Genomic DNA, 15,720 nt, shown 5'->3' on the forward strand with positions numbered 1-15,720 from the left:
CTGCCCTGCCCTGCCTCGTAGGGGTCCAATGTTACCCTGAGACTTCTTCTTGCTACCTATATACTTGAAGAAGGACTTTTTGTTACCCTTAATCCCAGAAGCTAATCTAAGCTCTAGTGCTACTTTCGCCTTCCTCACCAAATCCCTACAAGCTCGGGTCAGGGAGGTGTACTCCTCCTTTGTCTCTACCCCCTGCTTCCACCACCAATACGCTTTTTTCCTTGCCCTCAGGCCAGCCTGGATATCTGCGCTCAGCCATGAAGATTTCTTGGACCCTTTTCCAGCCTTCCTGCGCAGAGGAATTGTGTCCTGCTGTGCCCCAAGGATATCCTCCTTGAGGAAGGACCACCTTTCCTGGACCCTCATACTAGCTACCCCCTGAGCTCCACGTGCCTCCCTGACTATTGCCCTGAGCACATCAAAGTTGGTTTTCCTAAAGTCAAGCATTTGCGCTGTGCTAGTTACCCTCCCCACCTTTCTCTGAATAGCAAACTGGATCATTTCATGATCACTGTCCCCTAGCCTCCCTTGTACTAGCACATCTGCCACCAGAGGCTAATACCAGATCCAGTATGGCATTTTCCCTAGCGGGGACGAGTACCTCCTGCACGAGGTGTAGGTCCCGTATGCACGTCAGGAACCTTCGTGAGTGGCTAGACCTGGCTGACTGCTCCTCCCAGTGTGCAGTTAATAGGACTGTGTGAAGTGGCTAATATTCTCTTAGGATTCGGACTTGGCTGATTCAGGGGACAGTGATTCGATTCAGTGATTTGAATCACTGTCCTGAATTGATTCAGCTGAATCTGATTTGGAGATTCGGTCACCACCGAATTGGCCAAATCTCCGAATCAAACAGGCCTCGTACCCCACCCGCTCTCCCAGCCCCATCAATGGCTGCCCCACCCGGCTGCAGCCTCCCAGCATGCACTGAATACCAAAACTTAATTAGGCATTTTGTAAAATATGCTTTTTCCTTTTCTTTGTTTAAAATCTTCTGGGTGATCATTTTAATGGGTGTCCCCAGGTCCATGTATTTTGAAAACTAGGGAATAATACGTCCCTAGCCACTTTTTCCACACCATTCATGAGTTTATAGATCTCCGTTCCATGCTCAGTCATCAGTTTTTCAAGATGAAGAGTGAAAAATACTTTTTTAGTTCTATGACACTTAACTGACATGCATTCAATTTTTAGGCATCTAAGTGGAACTAGGTGCCTAAGTGTGACTCTATTCCACCCTGTTTAAATCCCAGATAATCCATTAATGCATCTACTTTCATAAACCACTGTCATCCGATCTTTAGGACTGAGTCACAGAAAGCAGCAAGGAGGAGGAGGAAGACCCAATCACCTTTTGCATTAACTGTTTTTGAGGCACTAGAATTCTATTTAAGCAGCTAAGTCCACTTAGATGTCCAACAGGTAGGACAGAATCTAGCCCATGGTTCCATCTTACAAGAAACATGTTGACTCCCCCCCTACATTTACCTATGTGGCTATGTAACAGGGGAAGCTTTCTTGGGGCCCATCTATCAAAGGTGCCATCCATCTGTTCTGGGCTAACCACGAGCCTTGTCTCCTACCACACCTTGTTGTTATTTAATTAACAATTTTAATTAGGCAGGAGGCTGCCCATTTCTTGCTCCGATGCCAGGGGGCGCTATCTGCGGCTCTATACCTCCTTTACACCGCAGCCCATACCTCACAGATGGTATCCATAGTTCTTACTGTCACCGGCTCCACACTGGGCCCCAAAATCCTCCAATCAGGACCCCTCTAAGATCCCTCCTTTCAGGCAGCCTACTCTGCCTTCATTTGGGGCTGCTTAGCTCCCTGATCTGTTCCCCCTTAAGGATGTGGTCCCCCCGGGACCTTTGGTCACACAGGCCCTGGCCTCACCTCCAGGCCAGTCAGAACCCCAGGCCCTCAGCTCTGGGTGTCCCTTGCAGTGGGCCCCTGACCCTTTGACCCTTCAGGTCCTGGCCCCAGCATTGACTAGTCAAGGGATTCCAAGTCAGGCTTCTGAGTCTATAGCCTTCTCTCTCTTAGCTCTACCTTCCTGACCCTTTTATGGGGTAACCCACCCGGTTGTGGGAGCTAGGGTTATTAAGGCACCCTGACCTGCCTTTCACCAGGGTGGTAACTGGCCTGGCATTTCCTGGGGGCTCCCATACCACTGAGAACCCCACCAGGCCATCCACTCCTGGCAGGGTGCAGTTTTAGGTCATGCCCAGGACCAGGAGCCTCCGAGCCACCCCCTACAGCTCCTCCCTTACTTCCAGGGTATTCCATGAAACCTTGCAGCCACGCAATGTTGCCACACAAAATGCTCTGCTTATATAGGCAGCCCTGAATCTAAAATGGCTGCTGCAATCAAGAACCTGATGGCTGCTTGGCTTAGATCTTAAAGTGGCAGGCACTTTTTCTATTTGTGTCAGTGATTGTATGAATTTGCTGGTAGCAAAAGTTAGACTTACTGGGTGTATTGTCACAAGATGCTAGCTGCTCAGTAGCCTAATAACTGTGCAGTAGCATGCTGGGCAAAACTCATGCTAATATGTTACTGTACAGTAGTATTAAGCTACTGTGCAGTTAGCATCTGTAAAAACCTGTGTCCCAGTGTTACTCTGCAGTAGCACCAATTACTGCACGTTGATTTAGTACTTGGTTATCCAAGTACTAAACTTAATGCACTGTAACTATGGTGCATTAATGAATGTGTAAATGCACCCACTAATCTGTATTTCCCTGATACCTCTGGGGCCAAAAGATTCATATTACATTGATAAACCTCATGTCCTCTGGTCCCAAGTCTCCTTTAGTGATAGACAGTACTGTTGTTAACAGTTCTGCAATTTCATATTTGAGCTTCCTCAGAACTCCTGGATCTTTGCCACCTGATTGTGGTGGCTTATGACCATTCATTTTTTCAGTTTGCAATAAAAGCTCATTTATTGTCACCTAATTTTGTATCTGTTCTTCCAATTTATCCCCCAAAAAGGAATGAATCTGGTATGGGAATGTCTTTTTGACTCTAACAGCCTCCTTTACTCTGCTTTTAAACTGCACTGGCTCTTTTAGAACCACTTAATGTGGTTTTTGATTTGTGTTATGCATTTACTCTGAGCTTCTAATATGGCATTTTTAAACAGTTTCTGTGCTGCCTGTGGGCATTTTTACCCTCTTGACTATGCTTTTTAATTTCATCTTAACTAGGTTCCATTTTTCTGTAATTCCCCCTTTTATGGTTCAATATTGCTTTGGTGATTTTTTTTTTTTTGGTGGTGGGGGGAGGTGCTTATTTCCTCCTGGATGCTGAATTTTACTACATTACAGTCACTTCTCCAGAGAAGCTCATCTCTTGTCACCTTTTGAACCTCGTCCTTTGTGGTACTCAGGACTAAATCAAAATCTGCATTTATTCTTGTGGGTTCCAGGACCAGTTACTGCAAAAAGTAGTAATGTACAGTAACTAGAAATTTTGCCTCTCCATCATGGCCTGAAGAGATATTTACTCAGTCTGTATGGGTGTGTTTCAATGAGCACACATGTGCAGGGGCACATGGTTCCAGCAGGACAAATAGTGGCACACATTTTGCTGCTGCTATTTGTTCACGGGAATGCTCCAGCATGTGTGCTCCAGCATACAGCAAATTGCCCCAGGTGGGGTAAGGGAGGCTGGGGCCAGCACAGCAGCCTGTCCTGGGGACCTCCTGGGGCAGCAATGGCACCAAGCCTGGCAGGCAGCCAGAGTGTTTTCCACACTGCTTTTTTAGAGGTGTTTTTTTTCTATACCAAGATCTCCCAGTGTCAAAAAAACCCCATTGTGCTGCAAATTAACAGCACGGTGAATGAGTGCACATGCAGCCTATGCAGTCTGCAATGCCTCAATCAGGTTTGCATGTGCCAAAAACTGCACATGCATGCTCACTGGAATGAGCCCTATGAGGATAACTGGAATCATACATTATTACTGGGTATTCTCCTATCTTGCCTCTGTAATTTAATTTAGTGTTTCATTATGCCTTTTAATAAGTGAGGTGAGGTGGTCAACACTACAGACCTAATACTATTCAAAGAATTTCTATTCATAGAATTTCTCTGGTACTTTTTGTTTCATTAAAATGTTTACCTTGATTGACTATTTCTTTTTAACATATGGTGCTACTCTGTTCCCCTTCTCTCTCTCAGGACCTCTTCTGCCATGCCCATATAATTTTCACCCTGGCATCACAGTGTCCCTTTAATTTTCATTATTATACCAAGGTTTCAAACTACCCTTTATAACAATGTCATTGTTTTAACACCAGGCATTCTTGTTCAAATGTCGTGTAACAATATATAATTTTAAATCTACAATGAAAACTTGTATTCTAAGAAAACCATAACAGTTTCATGGTCTGAGTAGCTGCTGCTCTATACAGGTTATCTTCAGTAAATAATTTTCACATATATAATTTCAAAATCTGAAGTGCAGTTATACTTAAAATCAATTGCCATGACTCAAATACTAAGAGGTTCTAAGCACCTTTAGCTTCTACTGACTTCACTGCAGTGCTATCTATGCACTTCTCAGGATTTAGTCCCAGGCTTGTGAAAGTCCTAGAAAAAGGAATAAGAGCACTAATGACAAAATGGGCCAGTTCACAGAGCTGTAGATGTAACAAGTGTGCTCAGGGTTTCTTTTTGCACAAAACAAAGCTGCTTGCAAGAGGTCTTAAGCCAGGCTTTGTGGAATTACTTACTGTGCAAAGTGTCTCAAATGTCTTTTCAGAGACGAAAGATCCATCAAGACCAAAGAGAAAAATTGATGCATAGGAAAGCATTCCTCCAAGGATAATAAGGTTGTTCATGTAGGGACTGGACATCTTTATTAGTCTATGGACAAAAGCAGATAGGATATTATAAAAGGAAAAGAGAACTGTTATGCTGTTAAAAACATAATGAAGAGTTTCTTAGAAGGCCAGCAGATAAGGCAGATGGCCAATCCTACTTGTGAAATTCTGCTTCAAATCTGGAAGCATGCAGATGAAGGCTGGATAAGCATATTATTGTTAAATGTTTTTGATCGCCTTTGTCAAATCCACCACCTACCTTACACATTAATTAGGTAGGGTTTATGCTAATATGGTGAAAATAAATCATCTTTTTAGACAGAAGACGAAGATTTGTCAAATAGATAGCTAAATTGTCTCAACATAGAGATGTTATACAATAACTTCAATTAAAACAAATAGAATCTTTTGTATTGCCTTCCCAAAGCTTTTGGGCATCTATACACATGACAGACCTCTGATCCAATGTGTGCTAATTAGCATACATTGGGGCAGATTCAATTAATCGTTTGCTAATTAGCACACTCCAGCAGCCTCCATGTCATGTGTATTCAACATCTCTGTGTTTCAAAATGGAGGTGGGGGCATTTTGAAGTGCCTGCACTAACATTTTGAAGTGCGGGATGCTGAATACATGTGATACTGTAGGCACTTTAATTACAGTAGCTCTCAGAATTGTGGGTGGCCTGAGAACCACTCTAATTAAAGTGCCCCCTCTCCATCCCAGAGCACGTGTATATATGCCCTTGAAGTTTTCTTCATAGAATACGTATAATGGTTGTCTCCACAACTGTGATAATTCATTATGAAAACAAAAATGATAAGTAATGTGAATGTCTTACTTCTGGTTTCTGTTTTTGATGTTAAAGAACAAAAAAGCGCTGGCCATGATCATCCCTAGGATAGTAAGGGCTGAGAGAATACTGTAGAGAGGCAAAGAAATCTTTCGTAGCTGTTCTTGGATAATGGTTTTGTCCTTTGGAGGCTCTACTCCTAAAATTTCAAAAAGAGAAGTACAGTTAAGCATATATAGATGTAAGATACTTCTGAGAAAACTCCACAGTGTTATTACCCACAGCGGGTTTATAGCTGATGTAAACTTGTTTCTTTCATCAGAGACACATGAGGTAGTCATAAAAAGACTGGACTTCAGGAATGCTACAACACTTTTTTCAGAAAGATGGAAAGTTCTCAAGTCTATCCTTACTCAGGAAGTCAAACAAGCACTTATGCATATGATATAATTTTAACGAAAGAAATGAGGTAACAAGCTTTTCTGAATCAGGGGTAAAGTGAATAGAAATGGACACCTGGCCCAATCCTAAAATCCTTACAATGTAAAATTAATTTGCCCAAGTATAGTCAAAGTAATCACTACAACATTTGCCCAATGTGCTCAGGCAGCATTTGTTTTTCTAGCACTGAACAACATTTGATAAGGCTCACATAGGACAGACCTGCAAAAACATGCAGTGCTGGGCAAACCCAATGGCTTCACAGCCTTCTTGTGCTGTTTTTAGTAAGAGGGAGAATGCAGGTTTTATGTATGAGCTTAAAAGCCCTTTTAATGGGCAGATGCTTTGGCAAAGTCACTGCCTTCTACTCCTGCCAGGTAGGGATGAAAAGAATTAAGTTTGAGACAATGGCTAGGGACAGAAGTCACACATAAACCAGTTTAAGTGATCAGAAACTGATGTAAACCCATAACAGAACAGAAATTCAATACATATAAACCATTTTCAGAATGGCTGAAACTGGGTTAAGATAAACCTACAAAGACTCCCTATGCCTGAAGAAGGGTGATTGTACCCAAAAGCTTGCTAAGAACTTTTCCCCAACTACTCAGTTGGTCTATAAAAGATATCACATCTATTTAAATAATTTTGCCTGCCTGTGTCAAACTGAATTGATTTGGGTGAATGTGGTTTATGAAACTTCTGTCCCAGACCCTTTCCTGGTTCAAAGTAAATCAGTCCTCTAGTATCCCAGAATACTTTGCAGCCCTGAGCTGGGCTGGGCTCAGCTGTCTGCTCCAGAAAGCAGGGCTGGCCTCACCCCTCTGCTCCCTAGCTGAAGCAGTGATGGCTGAGTCACTGGCAGGTTCACTGGCCCCCCAGGCAAACCCCAGCTGGGGTCTGGGGCCAGGGAATGGGGTTAAACTCCTGTTCCCCTGAGTATGGAGCTGCCCTGCTGGCTGCAACCTTCTGCTGGCTGTGACTGTTGACTATAAATCCCAGAGGCACCTGGAAGTAGGAAGAGGAAGTGATGAGCAACCCTGCAGGATCCTGCTGTTGTGATTGGGGATTACAAATCCCAGAGACCTCAGGCGCAGCAGGACGAGGCAGCGAACACACAGCCCATGTTGGCTATGTGCCAGACAGCCATGCTCTAGTACCCACTCCCTCCAGTTTCTGGCTTGAGCTACTGCAGGCATGTGGCTGCATTTCTTGCATCAAAAATGTATGTCTGTTAATTTGCTTATTGGTTCAATCTTTGCTGCTTAGACTAACTTGCAAAGACTGAACCAATTCAGCCTTGGGCTTTTTGACTGTCTATACTTAGCCAATGTAACAGTTCTCTATATTCTTTGCTCCCATATCTGAAGCACTTCTGGTGAAATTCACCAGCATGCAAAAGGGCTGTTGAAAGCCCTGCAGTGCGGGTCTGATGCCTGAGTGTCACTTTCCTGGGAAAAAGATTTCCATGTTTACTTCCTATCGGTCTGTGCAGAAATCCACACTGGTGCAGACTAGAGTGGACCAAAAAAGAGTGTTATATATATCTATGCATATGGACCCAATGGTCACAGAAACCCACACAACTTCCTGGAATAGCTGATGTAAATTTTTCTCAACCCCAGCTAAACTTCATGCCCCAGATACTTTGAACTCTCCTATTATAACCTCGGTGAATACATCAGCTTTTGGTGAGTAAAGTGGATTTCATCTTAAGCAGTTAAACCCTAATACTTCAGACATTGCAAAGTTCTTCTCCCCTGGCAAAAGTCTCATCTTGAAATCCCCTGAACAACTGTATACTCTCATGTGTCAGGAGAAAGGCTTTTCTCCCAGCACAAATGTAACACCTGCTCATGACCTCAGTTTTGATCAAAATGAGTTATATAGCATAGTCTACTGTAACATATGGTAGTGATAAAGACATGAACTGAAACTTTTTTTAAGCTTTCATTATTTTATTATTTATCTTAGGGTAATTCCCTACAGGCATACTAGGCATTTATACACATACCTTTTTGTCCCGCAATGCACTGAAGATCCAGCAGGTGGGAGCAGACTCAGTTAACAGAGTCTGCTCCGCCTGCGAGCAGATGTGCACTGCGCTGTGTAGCATGCAGTTATATAAGCGGCAAAATGTGTGTCAGCATGCAGAAAATGGCAGCAGCGTGCTTTTGAACTAAAATACCTTGAAGGTAAGAGCAGTCCATGAGGAATGTCATGCCTCAAAGGCCTACCCAGTTTTAATAAAGGGGTCATGTATTTTCTAGAAGGCGAAGTCCTTCAGACAACTAGGAAGGCAATGATGAACAGAATAAAAATATAATACAGAAGATATACCCCTTCTGCTGAAAGGCTGCAAGGAGGACAGGGCATAGGACCAGAAACTGCAGTTCTATACCCAACCATTGTCTCACGCTGGAGGAATTATCAGAGAATCTTTTAAGCCAGGACTACTGTTACTTGGGGATCCAGAGCAGCACAAAGAAACTGTAGCTGAGACCTAGATTAGACCCTCACCATTAGCACCCTGCATCTATTAGCAGCAGGAAAGACCTTTAATTCATTTCTGAAAAGTATCTAAAGATATTAAAATGACAGCTGGCATCTTTGTATACTCCAAAAATCGTGGGTCCTTCTGCCCTACAAGTGGAAGCATGACTGCAGGGTGGGTTGGCATACCTATGCTAGCTTGAATTTAACCAGCTCAGGTGACAAAAGCCATGAAGTTGTGCCTCAAAGGGCTACCCAGTTTTAATGGGGTAACACAAGCCATGCATATACGCCTGGGATGGATGCTAGACACATATTCAAGTGGCATACTAAGTCTATACTGCTGGGTCTTCACTGCCATTGTAGCTGGAGTAAGGGTAGGTTCAGGTTATTCTACTAATGCTGCAATATACCTTTTGACTGGAGTATAGGCACAGCCAAAGAGGAAATGTAAGTTCCGTTATTTATGCACATACAATGTATTAGTGCAGTGGTCAAATGAGAGGGGCTGGTGGAGATAACACAGGTATAAAATTCAGGTGTGACAAAAGAGAAAATAAGTTCTGAAGCCAACTGAAACAATGAAAATTATCCGTTCACATACATCAAGGATGATAAGTGTTGTAAGGAGACTACTAACACAATAAAATACATTTGAAGTTTTACTACTTGCTGCTCAGACCTCTCATGTTGTTGCTCCCAAGAAAATAAAACACACAATATAAAGAAGTGGCCCTAGACCGTCTCTGAAATCACCCACCCAGTTTTATAGGAATATTTTTAGTTGCACAATGTTAAAACATCTCTCTATACAGCATATCCTCTGTGAGTAATCCAAGTAATTTTTGTGCCTCTTTTCAGTTTCTTGTCCTACCTTGGAACCTGATGGTGTTGTTGATTATTTCCAATGTGTCAGCTACAGCATTATATTCTCCCACCTTCACTTCCTTTCTTTCTGCAGAGAAACAAACAAAGGTGATTGTTTATGTAAGTTCACCTACTCTAAATTATTTAACTGTTTTCCCTTTCTGTTTGTTGCTATATTTACATCCAAGGTATCACAGAATGACTCAAAGAAAAGAAATACAACTGGAGTGAGTGATTTATTAAAGCAGACTGCCAGATTTTATATTCTATACTATAAAAAGATACATTTCTGAACTTTTTAAAGAAACACAAAACTATTTTTGATAATGTTTTTATCAAGCAATGATTTAATTAAGGAGCAAACAAGTTCATTTGGAACAAACGTCAGTTGTTTCAATAAGTTCAGTAGTTGAAGACTTAGATACTTGCTTGGGGTCAGATTCCACCATCCTCTGCTCATACCCCTTACTTCAATTAATTCCATTTGAACCAACAGGACTGCCCAATGAAGAAGGTATTTCCCACAGGAGGCAACTACATGGCCGGTCCAAGGTCTCAAAGAGCAGATTAGATAAAATAGGAAAATAGTATCTTCCACCTGATTGTTGTTGTGAATTAACAACACATTACTACTGTCAAAACCCTCCTTATCAATTCGGAGAGATTTGGAAACATTCAGAGATTTGGACATAGACACAGCTTTAAATGTTTTTTTCTACATACCTCTAGGTAGCAGGGGTTCATGAGTGCTACGATGCTGGGGCGCATGGAGCATCCCACAGAAGCGTGTGGGGCTCCCCAGCGTGCTTGGCAGCAGACCTGGAAGTGGACCACTGGGGAGTGAGCAGAAGGCCCCCTGCCATGTCCCCTTGACTCAGTGACTGGTGCCTCCTGGGTCTGGGGGAGATGCCCAGGGTCTCTCTGTGGCTGACAGCCGAGTTGGGGGGGGGGCACCGAGGGGCCCCCCTGCACATTCCCCAGCAGACCTGGAAGTGGACTGGAAGTACTTCTGGTTCACTGCCAAACATGTGGAGGGACCCCATGCAGTCCTGTGGGATGCTCCATGCACCCCAACATCGCAGCGATCACAAGCCATACGTGGTACCTCAAGATATGTAGAAACAACTTTTAAAGCTGTGTCTATGTCTGAATTGCTGATTCTCCAAATCAGCACTGAATCTTCAGATTCGGATTTGGCCAAATTGAATCAGGGACAGCTATCTGAATCAACAAATTGAATTACTGTCTCTGATTTGGGCCGAATCCAAATCTGAATCGAATAGGGCCCACTTTGCACACCCCTACTGGCAATCTACGCTTGCCATTATATTTGTACTTGTACTGTACCTGATATATCTGTCCGGATCTACTAGGGTTTTTTTGGCAGGAACTATTTTCACCTATTTGATACAAAGCTGCTAGGTTTAAATAAACTAATGAACCTCTCAACTTATTATTTGTTACTGTTTTTCTTAAAGGCCACTAACACCTGCATTACAACATTTTAAAACATTTTAAAGCAGATTTTTTTACTTTATTCTATAATTTGCTATTAATCATTTTCCTGCCTTTTCCCCATCTTAATCCTTATTGTTCACTGTTAGCATGACCTTGTAGAACCCCTAGTTTCACCTTTCATAACTTCTGCATCTGACTTAAAACTAAATCACAAGCTTCCAGGAGGCAAAAGGGTTTTTTTTCTTTACAATGAATGATAAAATTATCAAGTTCAAAGCAAATAGCATATTGCAAAATAGCTAGGGTACAAAAGGTAGAACAGAAAACTAGGAGACTGTGTGGGCTGCCTATATTTTCCTAAAATGTGTAAGAACAGTAAAAAATTATTCATAGTCATAAATATACCTTAGCAAAAGTACAGGCAAATGAGCAAGAATACCAGAAACTAAAAGAAAAATGCTCAGTTGAACGATAAACATCATGTTCTATGCAGTTCTAAGCACCAGATTCCAGAGTTACTCAGACTAAATATGCAGGTTGATCCTCTTACTAATTGATCAGGCAAAGAGAATTTCTTGCAACATCCAAATTCTGTTCATCTGCTTAATGGAACAATAATCCACGAGCACAGCATTTCCTGGCATTCCATGCATAGTAGTTATTGTAAAAATATCTCCTCTCTGATCAGGTCCATCAAATCTATTGTATTCCAGTGTAGTGAGTGGCATCATTTTCACTGCAGTTATTAAACATAATACACCATTTCCTACTAGAATTACATTTTTATTAAAAAATATATTATTCAGCCATAAAGCAAAACTTAAGACAATCTCCTCTTTTAATGAAGCTGTGACTAGAAATATATGAAAGATCTGTGATCCTAGAGTCAAGGGCATACAAATACAATCCTTTCACAATGCAAACTGCATTAGTAGACACACATTGTTAAACCAATGAAACATGGAGCAGCAACAGATGCATTGTTTGAAGAGAAATAGGTATGTATGGTGCAGAATCTGATGGAGAACTATGTTCTTTACAATAACACAGGCAAGGGACAGACATTACACATAAACTGGTTGAAGTGATCAGAAACTGGTTTAAACCTATAACAGAACATAAGTTTGGTGCACATAAACCAGTTTCAAAATGGCTAAAACTGGTTTAAGATAAACCTGGTTGAATGCACTATCAGACTTAACTGATTTATGCAATGTCTGTCCCAGGCCCCTTGCTGGTTTAAGTTAAACCAGAGTCCCCCAGCATCCCAGATGCTTTGCAGCCCTGGGCTGTGCTCTCTGCTTTAGAGAACAGGGATGGCTCTGCCCCTTTGCTCCCTAGCCAGAGCTCTGGTAGAGACTGCAGGCACAGCACGGTCTGCCTTGCTTCCCCCTGTTTGCTGCTCACTGCTTGCAGACCCCCACTGCTCGCTGCTCACTGTTTGCAGACAGTATGAAGAAGCAGGGAAAGGAAGATTGAAAAGCTCAGCATCATCAACAGATGTATGCACTGCACACCCTCACTTTGCCTCAGAGTGTTCTCTGGGGGCTGGCAACACTCCTGCTCCTTGACTGGGACTGTGCAGGCCTGGTTGTGGGGGTTAAACCCCTCCCTAATCAGAGCATCCTGCTGAGGCCTGGCCACCACCCACCCCAGTTCAGCACTGTAGAAGGGGAGGGAGGGCTACTCTATTGCTCCCTGGCTTCTTACCTAAGCCACTGCAGGCATGTGCCTGCATTTCTTCAGTCCAGAGAGACTGTCCGTGCAGTTGCAAACTGATTCAATCTAGGCAGGTTAGACTAGCCTGCAAAGACTGAATCAATTCAGAGTAGTTGAATAAATTCAGAACCAAGTTACAGTAGTTTACTTTCCCATGTATATGTATATTTTGTCAACTATTTCTTGATAGGAATAGTTAGGATAACAAAAACTCATTTTCTTAGTATTGTTAATGAAAATACATTTGATAATTGAGGGCAAATGCTAAGACTAAAGATACCTTTTGATTTGATGAGTAAAATGATATGAAGAGCAGAGAGCACATTCATTTTTTAGGTCATTTGTGTTGGTCTTTTTGCTTTATGAAGCTGTATGAAGATGGCCTAACAGGCGGTTTTGTTTTCTAAGAAGCAAATAAACAGTTTTCTGCTTATTTTATTCCCTTTTTTTTTTAACACTAGACATTTGGGATTCTCTAGTCTTTCCTGATTTATTACATGATGTTACAGATTGTTGTTTATGACATGATCTTTCTATTTGTTCTTTCTGGGTAAAACCTTTCTACTCTTCCAATTCTAAACCTGCTGGTAGCTGAAATAGCTTTTGATGTAAATTACATCTCCCTTGGTTATGTTGTCTATGGCTGCCTCAACAAAATAGAGGAGCAACATCGCTCCATCCTTCTCCTCACATTCATGACATGGCCTTCTCCTCCCACTCAGTCTTTCTCTCTTATGTTGAGGGTATGAGGTAAAGTTGGCTACACCAGTTAGGGCTACCATATTTCCAGTTTTAAAAAAAAGGACACCTGTTGGGGAGGGGGTAAAATAATTGTGGGGAGGAAGTGATATGCCATTGCCCTGCCCCTGCCTCTCACTCTCAACCCATGGTACCCCACCCCCAGACCATGCTGGTACCTCTCACTCTCAACCCACAGCCCCCCCATCTCTGCTGATACCCCTCACTCCTGACCCATAGCCTTCCCCTGATCACCCCATCCCAAGCAGCTCCTTGCTAGGGCAAGCTGGGAAATGCCAGGAAAAATTTTGATGCTGAGCAGACCAAAATCCCAGACATTTGTTGATATTTAAAAAGAGATACACGAATGGGGATAGGAAGACCCAGAAAAAGGACATGTCTGGGAAAACCAGGACATATGATAACCCTAATTTTGTGCTACTTGAGGGTTCCTCTCGATTAGGTGAAATCCTTGTTTGCCTTTTGTCAGCCAATGCATAGAGTAGCACAAACAAACAAATGAAAACAGTAATTTGTCTAGGTATCATAGCAAGAAGAAGAGAGAACAGGAAATGAAACAGAAAAATTCCAATTTCAGAGTATGGAATAATCTTTCAGTGGGGCCAAAGGCCAAAAAAAATCTGACTGTCATCTACTCTACAGAAATGGTCACATTTTCTAACAGAGCTTTAAACAGCATGTTTCTTTACAATTTAAACCCATTGTATATCCCGTGTTGATGGAACATACTGTAGATTGTCAAAGTAACTTGATGTCATAATTGTCCTGTGCTGGGGCTCATGCTTAAACAAAGATTTTGAAAACTTAAAGACATCTTTTAGAAGAGCCATTTGGCTGATTAAAGGAAAAATGGAAAAGAGGTCTTAGGTGAAAGACTTAAAGCAGGGGCTGGCAACCTTCATAGACTGTGGGCTGGAACAACCTGGTCCCAGTCCAGCCAGGGTTGGGTGGCTTCAGCAGTGCATCAACCCCATGCCTAGGCAAGTAACTGTCATTGCCTCTCCCAGCTTCCCACCCTCACTGCTCCATGGCTGGGGCACAAGTATAGCTTCCAACTAGTGGGGAACTGAGCCAGTGCCAGGGCTGAGCAGCTGTCCCCTCTCCCCCCCCAGCTGCAGTATGGGCACAGCTTCCAGCCAGTGGGGAACTGAGCTAGGGCCAGACAGCTGGACCTTTACCCCTTCTCCCTGCACCTGCTGCCTGTAGTGTGGGTGCAGCTGGAAGCTGCCCAGGCCCAGCTCAGTTTCCCACTGGCTGGAAGCTCTGCTTACACTGCAGCCAAAGGATGTGGGGGCCAGGGAGAAGCAGTGGCAATGCAGGTACAGCTTTCAGCTGTCCAGCCCTAATGCAGTTCCTCACTGCCTACAACTGTGCTGGGACTGGGCAGAGGCAAAGCCCTCAAGCTCTGTGAGCCAGATCCTGTGGCTCCACAGGCCAAATTCAGTCTGCAGGCTGCATGTTGCTGACCCCTGACTTAAGGTACTTCTCTATCAGAGAAGTTTATGCAGAGACTTTGTTAGAGTCTGTAAGCATCTATGAAGGGGAAAAATATACTAAAGCATTCTTCAATCCAGGCCTTTAGTTCCTCTGCTCATTTGAATAACCATCCTTTGAAAAAAGTATTGTTTCTACGGCTTCTCTTATTTCCTCTATGGCCCCCATTACAAATTATATTGTTCTCCATAAGCTCTTCTTTGCTCTTTTCTCTCTCTACATAATTCCTTTACCCATCTTTCCTCTTCTTTCCATATTCATGTTTTTCCTGTTTTGGCCCCCATCCTCCTAAGGAATTTTCTTTTTTATACTCCTTCCCACACACTTGTTTCTCCCCTTCTCCCTTCTTTTCTCCCATCCCCTCCTAATCCTTCCCAAACAGAACTGATAAATGTGTTTTGTGCTGGTTAGCAGTCATTATCCAGAGTCTTTGCCATCCCATTTCTAATAATAATGCAAAAGGTATGACTAGATGCTTAGCATTTTTGAAAAACCTGCCTTACGTTTAGGATTCCGCAGACAATTTTAAGCATTTTTTTAAAATAGTACCAAAACATAGAAAAGTAGGGCTGGAAGGGATCACAAAAGGTCACCTTGTCCAACTCCCAGCTCAAGACAATATCACCTCTGTTTAAACATCCTGAATAAATGTTCATCTAACTTGCAAGTAAAATCTTCCACTGACAGATTCTACAACCTCTCTAAATACTCAGTTCTAGTGCTTAACCGCCATCATTATCAGACAGTTTTCCCTAGTAGGCATCCTAAATCTCCTGTAATTTACCAATTACTTCATGTTCTATCCCTGGTGGACACTGAACAGTTGAATGCCATCCCTTTTATAACAACCCTTTTAGTAT

At 42.6% G+C, this 15,720-nt stretch overlaps 1 protein-coding gene across 1 annotated transcript in view; it reads right to left on the reverse strand.

Moving 5' to 3' along the window:
- GABBR2 (gamma-aminobutyric acid type B receptor subunit 2) overlaps window positions 1-15,720 on the reverse strand; it is a 1,005,856-nt gene that overhangs the window by 297,441 nt on the left and 692,695 nt on the right. Inside the window, exons 9-11 of the mRNA XM_019540184.1 lie at window positions 9,438-9,518; window positions 5,678-5,828; window positions 4,746-4,878 (exon numbers count right to left, since the gene is read on the reverse strand). Coding sequence (XP_019395729.1) covers window positions 4,746-4,878; window positions 5,678-5,828; window positions 9,438-9,518 — 365 coding nt within the window. The remainder of the gene's footprint in view (window positions 1-4,745; window positions 4,879-5,677; window positions 5,829-9,437; window positions 9,519-15,720) is intronic.

This window comes from Crocodylus porosus, unplaced genomic scaffold (genome assembly GCF_001723895.1).
Source record: "Crocodylus porosus isolate Cpor-Errol unplaced genomic scaffold, CroPor_comp1, whole genome shotgun sequence".
NCBI lineage: Eukaryota > Metazoa > Chordata > Crocodylia > Crocodylidae > Crocodylus > Crocodylus porosus.